Raw genomic sequence first — 17,500 nt, 5'->3', positions numbered from 1 at the left:
TTGAGGTTGGCTTGACCCCAACAGGGATGGTAAAAAAACATGACCATGTCAGGAGGTAATGTGTGGATGCACTTTGAATGGGGACAGGATGCATATGAGAGCCGGGGGGTGGACGACAAAGGGGGAATAATCAAGGTGCGTGTGAACTGGTGCTTGCGTAGGCGCGCATGCGCATGAGGAAGGTCAGGGACAGACGGATGCATGCGTTCGTTCACAACTACATTCCTCGTTGTTCAACCCCCCGGGGCACCTGGCGCAGCGCGACGCGCGCCGAGTCTGTGGCGCCGGCCAGCTTGTCGAGCGCCTCCCTGACTGCCGCGTCCACCATATCTGAATACTTTGACAGCGCCTTGGCGCTGCGCGGGCCGGCGGTCGACGAGGGCGGGCAGGGATTGAGGACGTTACTGGGTGAGGCCAGCTGGGAAGTGAGCACAGGCGCCCCTGCGCGCAGCTCTTGCTCACGTGTCAAAGCTCAGTCAGCCGTCCTCATTCCACCAGCTTGGACCACCGCTGCAACCACCACTATCTCGACAAGCAGCATGACGACGGCACCAGCAGCAGCAGCAGCAGCGGCGGCAGCAGCAGCAGCAGCAGCAGCAGCAGCAGCAGCAGCAGCAGCAGCAGCAGCAGAGCGACCACCAGGCGAGCACCTGCTGTCCGGCACCAGGCTGCTGAAGAGGTTCTCGCCGCCGCTGACATCCAGCAGGGCCGCGGGCGGCGCAGACTTCACCAGCAGGGCGCCCTGCGCACCAAAAGCGGGCCAGACCATAGGGTGGCAGCAGAGGGTCAACAGCGGGTCAAAGCGCGCAACGGGGGACGCGTGCGCCAGGGCTGGGGTGCGTGGCGAGCAGCGGTGAAAGAGGGCCGCAGGAGCAGGGCAGGCACCCGCGCGGCGAGAGCGCAGCGCTTGGGCCGAAGGGCAGGCCGCCAGCAGGCGTGCGCCCGTCGTCGCGCCGGCCCGCCCAGCGGCAACCGGAGGTCTCGGCTCCATCAGAACCGCACCCCCATCCTTGCGATCGGCGCCGCCGCCCAGACCCCGCAGGTGTCGGCAGCCGGACGCAAGGGAAAACGTCCCGACCCCGCACCGTGAGCGGCGGCAGGTCTGCGAAGGGCGGCACCCGCTCCAGGTAGACGGCGTCGTTGTCTTTCTGCGCCTTGGTCAGCGCCAGCGCCACGCCCTCCTCCAGGGGCCGCAGGCTGTCAGACATCTCCTGTGAACATGGGGGCGGACCGGGGGTTGCATTCATCAAGGTTAGAAGGTGTCCTGGGGGTTGTGGAAGCGAAGTGCCGCAGGGCAAGCTTTTAGGCGTTGCTCTGATTGTTTGTCAAGAGGGCTGGAGTGGAAAGGCAGCCACTGCTGCCCTGTGTGATTGCCGCAGCGTGTAAGGGAAGGACCATCGAAGGGTGCTGCTGGAAACCGGTGCCCGAAAAGCACCGACACACGCAAGTGGTTGTTTTGAGTGTGCGTGGGTGGGTTGCGCGCGTGTGTGCGTGTGTGTGTGTGTGTGCACATATGTGCGTTTCTATGCATGTGTGTGTGCGTGTGTGTAAGAGCATGTATGTCTGTGCGCGCGCGTATGTGTACATGTTTACCTGAGACACGGCCTTGGCCAGCTTCTTGGTGGCCTGCAGCCGTGTGAATGCTTCCTACAAGGGTGCGTGAGAGGGGGGGGTGCGCGCAGCAGCAGCGAAGATTGGTAGGATTCAGACGCAGTCGCATGAATGCAGAGGATGAGACAAGGAAGACAAGCAGCATGTTTGCAGAAGGCACGTGCAAAGCAACGAGTTCCTTATGGGGAGCGGGAGGGCTTCACACGGCGCCTTGGCCGACAAGGTGTGATCATCATATGAGTGGGTTCGCTTGTCGCTGTTGCAGCGGGTTGCAGGTAGAGCCCCGTCCCCGACGCAGTACGGCCAAGAAAGCTGAAAGGGAACGGGTACGACGTCAATCCAAGGCAATTGACCATCACGCCAGCCGTGCGCACCGCAAGGGTGGCAATCTCCTTGTTGATCTTGGTCTCAGACTGCAGCTGCTTGGCAGCTGCCTGGGGATGAGGGACGTTCAGTTTGCATGCAATGAGCAGGGGCGGAAGCAGGGTTCGCTGAAAAGTGACGGCCGAACATCAACACTGTGCAGCAACAAGTAACGTCTGCGCTTTACGGGAAAAAGGCCGAGAAGAATGCCGTGAGACGGCGTGAAGTTCTCACCGTGAGCGCCAGCACGTCCAGCAGGGAGCCCTTCATCTGGGTGTGGCTCGCCCACGACTTCTCAAAGTGGGCGGACAGCGCCTGATGGATCAGAAATAAATGAGCCGGATATACAATGGGGTTGAGGTGAAAATGGGAGCCTTGTTGCAGGGGTGCATCGAGGCACGAAACAAGGTGGAGGTTCTGGCAGCGCAGCAAGCAACAGAGCGAGCTGAAGCTTGCAAGACTGGGTGATCAGCAGGTTTTCGAGGGCGGTGTACGCCCGGCTTGAAGCTGGCAGCAGTTCATAAACCACAACCCCGACAAGGCCACGAAGGTCACGAAGGCTCCCGCACGGTCCGGCACCCCGAACCGCACATGAAGCGCGGTCGGCCCAGCACATGTCGCATCGCACACGCAGGGGTACGGCATCACCGAATCGCACCGCGCTGGTTCTCACCGAGGAGTTGAACGAGGAGGAGACCTCGCCGTACATGGTGGCGGCCTGCTTGGCCAGCTTGGCGACGACTGTGGGGCTCTTCTTGTCCATCACCGCCTTGTGGTACACACACTCCTGGTTTTGATGCATTTGCGGGCGGACGGGCGATGGCGCCCCGATTGCGTGAGCGTCAAACATGAAGCGTGTGAAAGAGAGAGATTGTGTGCGTGTAGGATGGGATGGGGGAAGCCTGTACCTGGAGATGGATCCAAAGCATTGACGCTGATAAGGAGAAGGGGTGGGAAGGCTCGCTGGAGAGTAAGATGCGTTGGCACTGCTTTTGCAGAGCACTGATTCAGCACAGCGTGAAAACGTCAGCATCAAAGGAAGCGCCCTGCGACAGGCAGCAGCGAGATACCACGCAAACACCATGCGGCGAAGCCCGCGACACAAAAGCCATGCCACTAGACGGTCAACTGTTGTCCGGCCCCACCCCCCCGGGGAGCGGAAGGGGAGGTGGCGTTCAACCCCACCTGCGCCTGAGCCAACATGAGCTTCTCCATCAGGGCGCAGCACTCGGGGCTCAGGTCCACGGGGCGGGGCGCGTCGCACTTGTTGGCCTCGTGGCTGAGCAGGTAGGAAAACACGCCGGCGGACTCCTGCGCGGACGCGCGCGCGTGTGTGTTCGCGTTCGTGTGTGAGGGTCTAGGGGCTTTTCCACGTTTGGGCAGGGCCTGGATAAATCGGTGGGGCTGATGGAGGACAGGGCTGTGTCGGCAGACGCGATTTGAGCTGCGTGTCCGATGCAGGAGGTTTCAGCCTTGTGAGCGCAGCAGCGCTTCAACAATTGATGCGGCACTCACATGAACAACCCGCCATGCATGCCGGGTATCCAAGGCTCCGCACCTGAAAGAGCTTGCAGGCCTGAGTGATGCCTTCGGGGGTGCCCCGCTCCACGTTTAGCGCCTGCTGGCTGCATGGAAAGAAGCGGATGGGAGAAGCAGCGGCAGGCGGGTGAGATTGCGACCCTGGAGCTGCCCTCCTGGAAAGAGAAGCCATTGACTGGCAAGATGCTCCATTACGGCCTCGGCTGAAAGGATTGCGCAGCTGTGTGGCGTGGGCGGAGTGCGTCGTAATTTGGCAGGCTGGGTCATCCAGCGCATGTGGGGCAAGATCGCACGCGCAGGTTGCCGGTGGGCACCTGAGGGTGGCGGCGAGGTTGAAGAGCACCGCCGCCTTCTCAAAGTGGATGTTGGACTGCTTGGCCTTGGAGGACGGCTTGAATGCGTCAAACCTTGGCGGCACGAAAAAACAACAAAGGGGCGAGGAGGTGAATGTGTGTGTGTGTGTGTGTGTGTGTGTGTGTGTGTGTGTGTGTGTGTGTGTGTGTGTGTGCGCGCGCGCGCGCCAAACTCCCGGGCCAAACATGGCGGCCTTGCCACCCTCCGCATTGGCACCCTCCTGAAGATGCACATAGTTGGCATGGGGCGCCGCCAGCGCGAACGTTCACGAGCTATACCCAACGCGTTCCCGAGACGCTGCATGCACCCCCCCCCAGGCACCGCGTGAAGCCGTGGGCCTGCAGCCACACCCCCAGCAACACCCCCAGCCACACCCCCAGCAACACCCCCGGCCACACCCCCGGCCACACCCCACCAGACGAAGGTGAGCTTCACGTGCCCCTTCTCGCCGCTGATGGGGAAACGCGTCTCGATGGACGTGAGGCTCTTGTAGTACCTGGGGTGGGATTCATGGTGGCGGCTGCTGGTTGAATACATATGCATTCATCGACAACGGGTGTAGTTGTACACCACCTTGCTGCGTTACGTGTAGTTGTACACCACCTTGCTGCGTTACGTGTAGTTGTACACCACCTTTGTGGGGTATGCATGCCCATGTATCTGCATGGAAACATGATGCTGTGGCGGTTCATGGCGGTTGGAACCAGACGTCGGAAAGGTGCGACGGGCAACAGCAGTAGGAGGAAAGTGGACGAGGCTGAGTAAAATGGGTGCGGGCTACTTTTGTTTCCCATTGATATAAGGATGCCGATGGAAGCTAGGTGAGGATTGCAGGGCGACGCAGTCCCCAGAGAGTCGTGTGTGTGCGCAGGGCGGAGGCGGGGGCTGCAGCGCTGGGATCAGCAGGATGCAGCCCTCGCGCGCGTGCGCACACACTTACACACAAACACACACATATACATACACATACACACACGCACACAAAAACACTAACTTACTTACACAAACACACTCATTCACACCTGCTTTCCTTTGTTGATAAGCCCTCACACAAACACACTCATGCACAACTGCTTTCCGTTGTCGATATGCCAACCCACCACCCCTGCCCCAGCCAATGCCTCAGCAGCTCCTGCAGCAGCCTCTCTCAAGAAACGCGCTGGCCTGTGCCCTGAAGCACAATGCCAAACCTGCCTAACCATACAGCTGCAGCTAAGGACCCCCATACCAGGTTGGCAAGTCAACAACGTATGACATGCGCTCAACCAATGAGCCGTGGCGCACGCTTCGCTCCAAGCAAACTCCTTCCATCTCCCCTCCCCGCCGGCCGTCAAGCCACCCGCACGTGCAAGGCTTCGGGGTACCCAAGATAATGCACACGCTGCTCCCGAAAAACGCAACACACACTCACTTCACGAGCGGCACCTCGCGCCGCGGGCCTGCGGCGCTGCCCTGCGCTGTCACGAGCTCGTTCCTGAGCGCCTGTACCGCCGCCAGGTCATCAGCGGCCTCGTCGGCCTCCGCGCTGGAGTACGTGTTGCGGATGTATGTGAGAACGGGGGTCTTCACATCCACCTGCTCTGTCTTTTTACAGTGTGCCGCCAGCATGACATGCTGAGCGGACGGCATGCTTGCGGCACGCGGCGCGCAACCGCGGTTGCCGCCGTCGCCTTCCTGGGAGGATATGAAGATGGTTCAGCTGCGGCGAGACACGGCGTGCTGCGCGGAAAGAGGGCGGGGATCATACGAATGAGGGCGGCGGAGTGAGTGCGGCGGGGTGAGAGGGGCCGGCGTCGATGGGGCCCCGTCCTTGATTGCATGGGAGCGTGCCAAGTGCCTATTGTAGACGACAGCATTGAGTGTTCTGATGTGGCGCTGTAAGCCGTGCCACCGCATCGACGCGCTTCGCACGATTCTTTTCAACTGTCGAGAAGCCGCACGTGTGCGCTGCATCGCCGCAGCCCGATCTCTTGTTACTTGCACTCCCAACGCGCGCAATCTAACCACGCATCTTGCCAGATCATAGACTGACCTTCACTGCTTGGCTCTTAGCGCGAGCAAACTGGCCTGCCTTGCGATATTTATGGCCTTGAGTATCAGATAATCACAGTGCGATCTCCTATCATGCCAGCACCCAGATTGACGGCACGGTGCCGACATATGAATGCATGCTGACTCGCTGGCAGCTGCTCAACGCGCATGGATTGCGTTGTGGTTCCATCGTCGCCTGCAATTCCCAAAGACATTGGTTTCTGCGCCACAGAACCTCTGCGCTGTTGCCTAAGTCGTAGTGGTATACCTGTCTCGCCCCTTGCCCAGAGTTGACTGCCCTTGACCCACACGTTGCAAGTTGCGTGCGACCAGTGCCGCAGCCGTTGTGGTGGGCTTGGCAACACCACCAGTCATGTATGTATAGGCGACAACTGCTGCCACCCGCCTGCAGCTCGCTGTATTCGCCGATGCGCATTTCCAGCCACAGGTGCCATCGCACCACGCGCATGTACAGAGAGCAGACTCAAAAATACCATGTCTGTCCTGTTGTCAAATGACACAAAAACCATGCCACATCATATCACATTAAATTTCACGGTCCCTACTCACTAGGACGGCCTACCCCACCTGAGCAGCAGATGGGAACGCGAGGGCTGACGTTCTCAAAAAGAAGCGCTGTTGGTGCGTCGGCTGTGGTCTATGGCCCTGCAAATGGCGGGGCAGGCTGTTGCACCCTGCAAGCAGGCTTCTACCATCAATGTGCTCACAGGTCGCGGGTTTTGAGTTGATCAGTAACCACTTATCGCGCCCCCCCCCCCTGCGACTGCCGCAGTGGACTGCCCCATGGTCCCAGGCAGGCTGGCTGGCGCCTGAGCGGTCGCACCCAAGCGTGCAGCCAAGGGAGCATGATGCACCAGACGGAAGCAGTGCGCTTGGAGCCAAGCACTGCTTCAACGCATATGGGATAGTTGACACTGCACTGGGCGGAAGGAGAAGCTGTTGCAGTAATGCCTGTGTGGTGCGCCCGTGTTGTGACGAATGTCTCTGCTTGCTTGAACGTGTGCAAGTAAAGTCTGAGCCGTTTCCTCTGAAGCGTTGCTTTACATCTGCAGCAGCACTCATACATCATCAGCGCCGTCTGCCTTATTCACAGCACGATGTGACTCACGAGTGCACAGCACGCACAGCACTGCGCCTCAATTCCGACCATGTAGGTCAGGAACCTAGAATCCAATCATAATCATGTTCTTGAACCCCTTTTCGATGCTGGGCTCCGTCCAGGCTCCTGCTGATGTTGATCTTCAGTTGTGACACCTCTGACGCCGGGTCGCTCGTTTTTAAGATTCAAAATGCTGCAAGTCTGAAATGGCCACGAGAGTAACCACTGGTATGCTCGTGCCGCAGCCTGCACGCTTGAATTTATTTCAAGCCAGCTCGCTTGCAGGACGACTAGACTGACACTTTTATACAGCTGTGTCGCTTAGTAGTAACGTGTGGGCTGGCCCATGCGTGTAGGTGCTGATGGACGCGGCGCGGCGCTGCGTGCGCTGAGCGACCTGCTGCAGACGCTTGAAGGCTGCGCTTCAAAGGTGCGAAAATCCGGCATGCAGCTACAGCGCTCTGCGATAATGAATGTCTGCGTCATAGCATGTTATCTGGCGAGTGGCTTCAGCTGACGATGATGGCACCCAGCACCTAGAGCCACAACTTTGCACATGCCTTCAAGCCCCTTCCCAGACGGGCCAACTCTCCTTCGTATCTTACCCAGGAAGACTGCAACCATGCGCTCGGCAAGCTGCTGGCATGGAGCAACGCCAATGCACCGCTGCTGTCCGCGCCCCGCGCAGCAGTACCACTGCTGCGAGCGCTCCGCGGCGCGCAGGCGGCCGCCACCGGGTGGCGGTCGCTGTCGGTGCCGCGTCAGGTGGCGCAACTCACCCTCAAAGCAGTGAAGGCCATCGCGGCTGCCGCCAACGCGACAGCGGCACACAGCACCGCTGCACCAGCTGCTGAGTCAGGAGGGGAACGACTGACAGACGAGGATGATGCGGACGGCGAGCGGAAGCCGTCCAGCAGCTGCTCCCGTGATCTGGAGGAGGAGCTGCTGCGCACAGCAGAGAGCCTGCTGGCCCTCGCAGCCTCCGCACCGCCCGCGGCCGCGCCTGACGCCGCCACGGCGTCTGCGCCGCTGTACGTCCAGACGCACGCGCTCGCGCGCTCGGCGCTGCTGTGCGTTCGCGGCTGCCTGGCGTCGCGGCCGGCGGTGGCAGCACGGTTCGTCGACCTTGTCGCTTGCGCTGTGCGCCTACCAAGCGGCAAACCGCCGCAGCTATTGCAGTCACCAGCCAGGTGTGACGAGCAAGGATGGCTGCTGCCCAAGCTGCAGCACTTGATCAAGCTGGGGTGCACTGCGCACGAGGACGGCAGCAGCAAAGGGGCGGATGGGCCAGGGCAGAGCAGCGCCTGCCGCAGCCCGACGCCGGCGCGCACGCCGGTGCTGCTCGCAGCCACGCCTCCACCGACGGGCGGCGCCGCAGCCGGCACCACTCGTGTGGACGATGGCGGCGAGCCTGGCGTGTCCCGGCGGCAGCATCTGCGGCTGCCCACTACTCCGCCAGCGTCGCCAAATCCCGCGGGAATCGGCAACGGCGGTGTTGGCGGCGGCGCGGCGAGCACTCCACAGTCTGCCGCCCGCACTTTGCCGGGTGGGGCCTTTGGTGGCTGCAATGGCGTTATGGTTACGCCCCTGCGCGCCGCGGCGGCCGCCGGTGGCGACGGCGGGGCGGCCTTTGCGCATGCGCAGGTGCAGCAGCATGCCCAGCAGGCTGTGTCTCTCGCGGTGTCAGGAGCGGAAGCATGGGCGCTCGTGGCGCAGCTGCTCGGGCCCCGCCTGCTGCGAGACAAAGCTGTCGGGCAAGCAATGCTGAACGTGAGCCGATGCCATGCACCCCACGCCAACTGGGGGCTGCTTGCGCGCCACGTGCCGCGAGGCCGGGCGGGTGTGCGGCGCGAAGCATGCGCCCTGCGCATGTATCCGCCGCCTCGCGTGCCCCTGCACGGCACCACAGCCCTACAAGCTTCCCTAATGGCCTCTGCACCACCTCGCCCCGCCCCACTTCCATCCCATCCAGATCATCGCCTCTGCCTTTAAAAGCGGCGTTCCGCTGGCCCTCCTGGCGGCGGCCTTTTCCGCATATGACACGTTCGCCGCCTGCTGCGCTGCCACAGGCGCTCTGGCCTCGCGCCGCGTCGTGCTGCTGCAGCCGGCGCTGTACGTGTTGAGGGTGGACAGGCGGCCCGAGGCGCGCGGCGCGGCGGCGAAGTACCTCCTGCGACTGATGGGCCTGTTTTTCCGCGGCGCAGCGGCAGAGGGCGCCGGCGCGCAGGGGGAGGGAGGGCTGCCCGTTGGCTCTGGGGCGCGGCTGGGGGTTGCGTCCACGGTCCTGTCAAAGGTGATTGCGCCGGCGGTGGCGCTGGTGACCAAGGCGGACGTCGGCGACGCTGCCCGCAGCGGCAAGGGCGCGGGGCGCGCCGCGGTGCGGGAAAGCGGCGGCGCGGCGCCCATAGCGAGCGCCGCAGAGGCGCTGCTGCTGTGCTGCGGCGCCGCGGCAGATGCGGCTCGCGCCTTGCTGGCTGCTTGGCGGGACGGCGGCGCTCTGCTGGCCCATCAGCAGGATGGCAGTGATCTCGGCCAGACTTGGCGGGCCGACGCGGCCGTGTTTGCCGAGGAGGCCTTTGGTGTCGTAGACGCACTTGTCGCCGCCAATGACAGCGCCGCACGCAACAGCGGCAGCGGCGGAGCCAAGGCGCGTTCCTGCTCGACGCTCGCTGAGTCGCTTGCGCACTGCGCCGCCCTGCTTGCGGCCGCGGCGCGCGATGACAAGCGCAGCGACTGCGTCCGCGACGACCCAGCCGAGCCCGCTGAAGTGGGCACGGCGGCTGCGGAGCAGCTTCTGATAGAGGGGTGGCTTCCCAGGTGGCTGCCTGCCTGGGACGCGCTGACAGCTGCGGCGCCGGCCGGGGCGGGCCAGAACCATGAGGACGGCGCGGCGGCGCAGCGAGACCCTGGTCAGCTCGTGCTGCAGGCTCTCGCTGCGATGTGCGGCTGCTTGCAGGCGAGTGGTCCACTGTTTGTACACGTCGCCGCTGCACGGGCTCTCAATGCTTGGTGTGATGGTACCTGTTGATGGTACTCGCCGGTTGTAATGCATGGCAGGGCTTCCATGGGCGTTGCGGCCACCTACCGTTCCTCGGTGCCACGACCCCTCCACCTGTCTGCCATTCCCACTCGTCTGCCCGTCCCACTCGCCACACACAGGAAATTGCCGCCATCCGCAGCGCCGCAACCAGACGCGCCCTGGTGCACCCGGCAGTTAGCCACGTGCTCTCGGCCGTCCCAATTGCGTGGCTACGCACCCCGCTCCCTCCACCGCCGGCCGCCGCGGCCGGCGGCGCCCCGCGGCCCGAGCAGGGAAGCGCCAGCGCGGGTGCGGCGCTGGCCGGCGTGCTGCTGCAGGCGCCGCCGGCGCGTGGCGCGCGTTCTGAAGCCCTGCAGGAGGCTGAAGCGGCTGGCGGCGGCCCTGCCGCGGCGGGCTTGTCAGAGTTTGAGTGGCTGGGCCTCCTGTCGCGCTGCGTCGAGGCCGGCGGCGTGGGGCTGCACCAGTGCACGGCGCTGCTGCGCTCCCTCAGCCTATGGCACGCCGCCGCGCCGGGGCACCAGGGCGGCGCCTCAGACGCATCAAGCACGTTGAGGCTGCACGCCTGGGCAGTCGTTGCGGTCTGCTTGGAGCGCCAGGTGCCTGGGACGGTGGCCGCGGCGGACGCGGCGGCGCTCAGGCGAGACGCCCCCGTCGCGGCGGCGACGAGGGACGCCGTCGTGGCACGCGTGGCCGAGGCGCTCGCGCCGGTGTCTGGGTGGCTGCGGCGCGCCGGCGCTGCCGCTGGCGGCAAGGAGGACGGCGCGGACGCCGCCGAGTGGCGCAGCGCCGCCTCCGCCGCGGGGCGCACGTGGGCAGCGCTGGCGCGCGGCGCAGCGGCGGCGGTGGACGCGTCGGCGGCGCGGAGGGGATCGCGGCTCTCAGACCTTTCCCCCCTGCTGAAGCTCGCCGGCGTGATGCGCGGTGATTGGTGCGGCGGCCGCGGTGCCGGCGGCGCCGAGGATGGACTTGACGAGGTGGCAGGTGAGGGATTTGGGCAGCAGGCACCGGCTGCTGTGCATGGGCAGCACCCCCACCCCCACCCCTAAACCACCACTTATCACTGCGCAGAGCCAGGCATGTCGCCAACCGAGCTCCGCGCATCATTTGCATAGCACGGCGCCAATGAAGCCAGGCCTGTGGCGGCCCACTTAGCACGCCCCATTGCCCTTGCCTTTCCTGCGCCCCAGACGCCAGCCTGCCTGCGGTGGTGCCCATGGCGGCAGCAATCTCATCAGTCTGCGCTGCCCTGTACCCCGCCATGGCGCTCGCCGGCGCTGGCGGCGCCCGCCTTGTCAGCGGCGGCGGCGGCGGCGGCGGCGGCGGCGCCTTGACACCCACCAAAGGCACCCCTCTTGGGCCCATGCGCGCCAGCGCCCGCACGCCGCAGCGCTCTGCACGCTCTCCGGGCCCGTCGCTCGCGGCGCCGCCGACGACGGTTGACGGCGCCGCCGCGGCCCCGCCGCCCGACGCGCGGCTTGTGTCGGCGTTCGTGCAGCCGGCGGCGCGGCTGGCCGCCGATGCCGCGCTGACGGCGCTGCGCGGCGCGGCACGCGCGCTGCGAAGCGACCCCATGGACGAAGAGGGCGCAGTGCAGCTTGCTGCCGAGGCGGCGCGGGCCGTCTCAGACCTCGCGTGCGCGATACCCCACCCGGAGGTGCTGCGGCCGCTCCTGGACGCCTTGGCGCCGCTGCTGGCGGCGTGCGTCGATCTCGCAGGGGCGGGCGCGGCGGAACGCGAAGGGGCGCAGCGCGCGGAGGGCGCAGGAACCGAGCAGCTGGTGGACGTCGCGTGCAGCCTGTGGTGCGGCGTGCTGCGGCACTGGACGGCCCTGCCCGTCACGGACGCGTCGGCGCCCCTCCTCCAGGGGTGCGTGAGCTGGACACGACCGCGTGCTGCATGAATGCGGCTGCATGGATGGGGACAAACTGGGCTGCCGCTCGCCGCATGCGCAGCCGTCCGAACTGCCTGCCGCGCCTGTCAGCCTCGCCGCCCGTCGCAGCGCCCGTCTCAGCCCCAGCTCGCCCCATGGAGCATGCATGCCCCTCGACAAGCAATGGCAAAAATGATAAATGACCGTCCTCGCAGGTGCCTTGACGACGCCTGCGACATTATCGCGGCCGCCCTCGCCTGCGTGCGGCGGCCGCAGATGAGGGCGGCCACTTATCAGTCCCTGAGCCGCCTGGCCGAGGCTGCGGAAGGCGCGGGGGCGCACCTGCGCCTGGGGCCCGAGATCTTGGTGCGCCTGCAGGAGATCGACCCGGCGGCCAGCCTCACCGGCAGCCAGGCAGCCGGCGCGCTCAACGGCGGCGGCGGAGGCGCGATTGCTGCGGGCGCATGGCGCGGGGGCGTGCGGGGCGAGAGGGGGGCCACCACTCAAGCGGGCGGCGCTGTGATGGGGCCGCCTTCTGCGTCTGCGGCGGCGCCATCCCCGGTGGCGGCAGCGGCGGCTGTAGCAAAGGAGGAGCCGCGGCAGCAGAGGCGGCAGCAGCAGGATGAGTCAACCGCCAAGCGCCAGAAGCCAAAAAGACGCTCTGTTCCACCCTTTGGGGAGGCTTCGCAAACAGAGTATGTGGCCATAGCCACTACCGCAGGCGCCGGCGGTGGCGTCGGAGGCGGCAGCGGCAGTCGGAAGAAGCGACGAGCTGTGGGGGTGAGCCTTTACAACAGCACTCTGGACGGCAGCCAGTCGCAGTCCGCATGGCCCCTGAACGACGGCAGCAGCGGCGGCCGCGACGGCTGCGGCTCGCTGGAGCCGGGGCTCGGCACTTCGGCGGTCGCGGCGGCGGGTGGGCAGGCGTTTGGGCAGGACGTCCCGGCTGACAGCACCGCAGGTGGCGAAGCGGCGGATGGGTTGCCGCCGCCGAGGTCGCCGCCCGGGCAGGAGCAGGGCCAACAGCAGGAGCAACAGGAGCAGCAGCAGCAGCAGCAGCAGCAGCAGCAGCAGCAGCAGCAGCAACAGCAACAGCAGCCCCAGGGGCAGGGAAAGCCACTCAGACAAGGGGAGCATCACCCACACATGTCAGACAAGCAGCAGCAGCAGCAGCAGCAGCAACAGCAGCAGCAGCAGCAGCAGCAGCAGCAGCAACAGCAGCGGCAGCAGCAGCAGCCGGAAGGGGCCGACCAGATGGACGTCGACGGCCACACGCGGCCCGCGGCCCCCGAGCCGCCCGCCTGCCTGCAGCTGGGCAGCCAGGCGGCCATTGAGGAGGTCAGCAGGCTCGTGTCGGCCCTGCCAGACTCTCAGGGGGACGCCTCGTGGGGCGGCGGCGAGGGGGCCGTTGACGGGGTTCCCAGGGCAGGGCTTGCCGTGCTGTCTGCTGCCAGGGAGCAGTCAGGGCCTGCAAGACTGCAGGCCATTGCTGGGGTGGCGGCAGCAGCAGCGGCGGCGTCACCAGCCGGGGAGGCCACGCTAGGTCAGGGCACGGCGATTGATCAGGAAGCAGAGGCAGGCTGCAAGCTGCAGGAGGAGCGGCGGCATGGGAAGATCGAGGGCGCGGCGGCCACTGCCGCCGCCGCTGCAGATGCCCCCTCCTCGGGCGGCAGGGGCCGCCGCAAGCGCAGCAGCGGCGGCGAAGGGGCTGGCAAGGGCGGCAAGGCGCCGCGGGTCGGGCAGGAGGGCAGGTCCGGGGTCGCCGGCCGAGCTGAAGTTGAAGAGCAGGGGGATGGAAAGGCCGGCGGCGACCGCGCCAGCAGCATGGCGTATGGAGGGTCGAGGGAGGGAGCTCTGGCGTCGAGCATGGGGGTTGGGGGTGCTGCCGGTGGCGGCGCGCAGCCGGACGTTGACTGCGCCGCGGATCAGGATGGTTGCCGGGTGGCAGCGCCCGCGGCGGCTGAGCGTCAGGTACTGGGCGTGGCGGCCAGCGAGCAAGGGCCGGCTGTTCAACAGGTAACACAGCAGCAGCAGCAGCAGCAGCAGCAGCAACAGCAGCAGCAGCACAAGCACCAGCACCATACGCCGGCTCACCATCAAGATGAGCAGCAAATGGTGCAAGACCGACGGCAGCATCCACCCTGCTCGAGCAGGCCGCCACATGGCGCCTCTGACGGAGCGCTCGCGCCGGCCATCACTCTGCCCGACGCGCCGTCGGCGGCCATGGACCCTGCTGCGCCGTCAGCGGCGCCGCCGGACGCCCCGCCGCCGCCTTCGGAGCCTGCGGGGCCGCCGCCTGCCGAGCGGGCGCCAGACGAGTCGTATGCGGAGCTCGAGCTTTTCAGCACCCAGCAGCTGGCCGCCGCCTGCGGCCTGCCGCCGCTCGGCGCCACAGCCGCGCGGCCGCTGCTCAGCTGCTCCAGCGCGCCCGCCCGCGCGCCAGCAGCCCCGCCCCGCGCGCCCGCACCCGCGCCTGCGCCCGGCGCCGGCGATCTGCGGGCCGCCGTGCGGGCGGCGTGCGGCGGCATCGCGGCGCTGGACGCGGCCGGGCTGTCGGAGGTGATGGGCCTCGCGGTGGAGCTGCTGGAAGCTGCCAGGCGGGACATGCAGAGGCGGCTGGCGTGAAGAGGGGCGCCCGCCCTCGCGCCGCTGGGGCCTGGGAGGCGCCGTCGGGTAGCAGCCTCTGGGGGCTTTGTAGGGGGGTAGGGGTGGGGTTGGCGTGCGGCGGACTTTGCCTTGGCTGCCGTCCTGTTGGTACACACAGGTGTTTGATTCCTTACTCCTTGATACGACTGTTGCCTCAACTGCCTCAACTGGAGGATACCCGCCCGGAATGACTGCCCAGACTGTGTGAGCGCTCGTTTTCCCTGACCCAGCCATATTCAGTTTTGTCTGGCTGGTAGTTGTTGCCTCCACTACCCATGGGGGTGTGTCAGGGTCGACCCTTTTCCCAAGAACTCCTCCCTCAACACCTTACATGCAAAATCTATCGTCCTGTCAGCTTTGCAGAAGCTGATTTGAGCATTTTCGGCCTCCGGTAAGGTTGGACACTGGCCCGTCAGCAGCAGCGCCCGCCTCACAGCAGCCGGCTCAACTCTGATGCCAGCATCACCCTTCTGCTGAGAATGCCATGCCCAAGCACCCCAGCCGCGGGTCACGCTGGATGAAAAGCCTGGGCACGATTACAGGCGAGCCCCACAAGCCCCACAGGGTTGCAGGCGCCGCTCCCCGAGGTCGCGCGCTGTTTCAAGACAGCCAATGACAGATTCTGTGCCGAGGCGGCGCGCCCGAGGCGCCCGTGTGAAGGAAGGAGGCATCTCGGCGCGGATCGCAGGGGCTGGGGAGGGCATGAGGGGCAAGGGCTGGGGTCGGAGCGGGGGGCAGGGGACGGGGGCTTGCGGCGCCACTTACAAACCCATGAGAGCAGAACACCGCCACCAGGCCGTCGCCACCCCAGGCAGGTTGCCCAGGCCATTAAGGGGGGGCGGGGGCGGGCGGACGCGGTCTATGATTTGGTCCCGGGCCCGCCAAAGAGGAGCCGACAGCGGTGCAATGTGAGCGCAATGAGAGCAAAGCTCGCCCTCGCTCCCCCCCACCTGAGCGGCCCGGCCCTGCCCTGCCAGGGCACCCCTGCCCCCTGCTCGCCGTAACAACTGTGGCCTTACGAATGCTTCCCAAACAAACCTGGGGCCAACAAGGTCATTCAACAGTCAAAGGCGGGGCCACGCCCCTACCGCCCTCCTCGCGCGGCGCCTGCGTCCCCCGCTGTGGCGGCAGGTGCAAAGGGCAGCGGCCGGCCGGCAGCGTGGGGGCCGGGGGATGAAGAGCGAGAAAGGGCGTGGGCCGCCGCGGCGCCACAAACGTCCTGGGAATTGCTGGGAGAAAACACCATGATCAAGCAGGGGCGGGAGGGATGCCCCCCAAAGCGGCGAGCCGCACCGCGCCACGGCCGACGCATGGTAAAGGGCTGACATCTTGGGGTTGACCGGTCAAAATTCGCGCGCGCCCCCCGGTAAGTGGCTGGCGGCCTTGCCCAGCGAGGGGGGCGCTGTGCCGGGAGCGGCTGGTCGCGTCAGAAGGAAACCAGTCATGATTCGTGCATTTTTGGCCTTAGCAGATTTGACCGTGGTACAAAGCAGCGCCGGCTGCCGCAGCGCCCTGCATCTTCGTCCCCAAAAGCATTCGCCCAGTCACAGGGGACGCCCGCAAACGGCTCGTGCGGCGCGGTCACGCCGCCGCCTGCACTCCGTCTGCAGGGACCTCCATCAGCGCAGCCGGCGCATCCTGAGGCACCTTGGGCGGCGCGGGCGCCTCCTCCGCTGCCACGCTCCCGCCTGAGCCGGGCTCCTCGCCGGCGGCGTGGGGTGCTGCAGCGGGCGCCGCCGGCTCGGGGGGCGGCGGCTCGACGGCGGCGCTGGCCCCTGCTAGGCCAGATGCCAGCTCCCCCTCTGCTGCATCTGCAGCCACTGCGGGAGCATGCGGCGTGCCGGTTTCGGCCCCAGCGTAAGGGACCGGTGCGGCCTCGGGCGGCGGCCCGGCTGCCCCCACTGGGGCCACATTCTTCTCGTCGTTCTCGGCTTGCTGCTGCTGCTGCTGCTGCTGCTGCTGCTGCTGCTGCTGCTGCTGCTGCTGCTGCTGCTGCTGCTGCTGCTCAAACAGTGCCTGTTGCTGCTGCTGTTGTTGCTGCTGCTCAAGGGCTGCTTGTTCGAGCTGCTGCTGCTGTTGCTGCAGCTGCTGCTGGTGCAGCTGCTGCTGGTGCAATTGCTGCTGCTGCTGCATCTGCTGCTGCTCGCGCTCTGCCGACCCGGCCAACGCCTCCGCCAGAGCATGCGCCGGCTCGGCCGCCACCGCTCGGGGCGGCGGCGCCGCCTGCAGCGGCGCGGGCGGCGTCGCGAGCTCGCGGGCAATGTCCTCCCCGAACAGCGACTGCAGCACCTGGTGTACATCGTCCCCAGTCAGCCCCGCTGCGTCCGCCCCCAGGCCGGCCAGTCCGCCTGGCGGCGCCGCCGGCCGCGCCGCGCTGGGCTGCTGCTGCTGTAGCGCGGACCCGAGGCCAGCGTAGCCGGGCGCGCCGCCCTGGCCGTACAGGCCGCCGCCGCCGCCCGCGGCGCCGGCGCTGGGCGTGGGCGCGCCGAAGCCGCCGGGCGCGCCGAGGCCGAGCACGCGCGCCAGCAGCGCGGCCTCGGTCTGCTCGTCCATCCCGCCTGTGCTCAGCGGCGCGACGGGCGGCAGCTGCTGCTGCCCGCCGCCGCCGCCGCCGTCGCCGAGGCCGCGCAACACGCCCCCCAGGTGTGACAGCGCATCCCCGCCCAGCGCGCCGCCGCCGACGCCATTGCTAGCGCCGAGCCCGAGAGGCGGCAGCCCTAGCGCGCCGCCGCCGCCGAGCGCTCCGAGCAGGCCGCCGCCGCCGCCGTAGCCGCTGCCGCCCGGCGCGCCCCAGGCGCCGCCGGGGAGGCCGCCGCCGTAGCCCACGCGTCCTGTGGCGGCGACTGCGGCCGTCTGAGGGCTGAGGTCTTGCATGGAATAGTGGCCGTCGACGCCGCTGGCGGGGAGCGCCGACAAAGCCTGCACC

At 66.6% G+C, this 17,500-nt stretch overlaps 3 protein-coding genes across 3 annotated transcripts in view; 1 reads left to right on the top strand and 2 right to left on the bottom strand.

The window, feature by feature from the left end:
• Positions 1–5,475, bottom strand: part of MNEG_0773 (programmed cell death 6-interacting protein) — a gene marked incomplete at both ends in the record, with an annotated part of 11,421 nt that extends 5,946 nt beyond the window's left edge. Inside the window, 12 exons of the mRNA XM_014050743.1 lie at positions 251–356; positions 651–742; positions 1,086–1,211; positions 1,594–1,647; positions 1,986–2,045; positions 2,209–2,289; positions 2,648–2,761; positions 3,160–3,285; positions 3,533–3,599; positions 3,828–3,920; positions 4,283–4,363; positions 5,279–5,475. Coding sequence (XP_013906197.1) covers positions 251–356; positions 651–742; positions 1,086–1,211; positions 1,594–1,647; positions 1,986–2,045; positions 2,209–2,289; positions 2,648–2,761; positions 3,160–3,285; positions 3,533–3,599; positions 3,828–3,920; positions 4,283–4,363; positions 5,279–5,475 — 1,197 coding nt within the window. The remainder of the gene's footprint in view (positions 1–250; positions 357–650; positions 743–1,085; positions 1,212–1,593; positions 1,648–1,985; positions 2,046–2,208; positions 2,290–2,647; positions 2,762–3,159; positions 3,286–3,532; positions 3,600–3,827; positions 3,921–4,282; positions 4,364–5,278) is intronic.
• Positions 5,476–12,120: 6,645 nt separating this feature from the next.
• Positions 12,121–14,553, top strand: MNEG_0772 (hypothetical protein; the record flags this gene model as incomplete). The annotated part of the gene is made up of 1 exon (XM_014050742.1): positions 12,121–14,553. The coding sequence occupies one exon, from the start codon at positions 12,121–12,123 to the stop codon at positions 14,551–14,553; it is 2,433 nt and encodes an 810-aa protein (XP_013906196.1).
• Positions 14,554–16,155: 1,602 nt separating this feature from the next.
• The window catches only part of MNEG_0771 (hypothetical protein), a gene marked incomplete at both ends in the record, with an annotated part of 6,348 nt that continues 5,003 nt past the window's right edge, over positions 16,156–17,500 (bottom strand). The window contains one exon of the mRNA XM_014050741.1: positions 16,156–17,493. Coding sequence (XP_013906195.1) covers positions 16,156–17,493 — 1,338 coding nt within the window. The remainder of the gene's footprint in view (positions 17,494–17,500) is intronic.

Source organism: Monoraphidium neglectum (genome assembly GCF_000611645.1).
Source record: "Monoraphidium neglectum strain SAG 48.87 unplaced genomic scaffold scaffold00067, whole genome shotgun sequence".
NCBI lineage: Eukaryota > Viridiplantae > Chlorophyta > Chlorophyceae > Sphaeropleales > Selenastraceae > Monoraphidium > Monoraphidium neglectum.
This window is presented reverse-complemented; position numbering and strand designations above follow the sequence as displayed.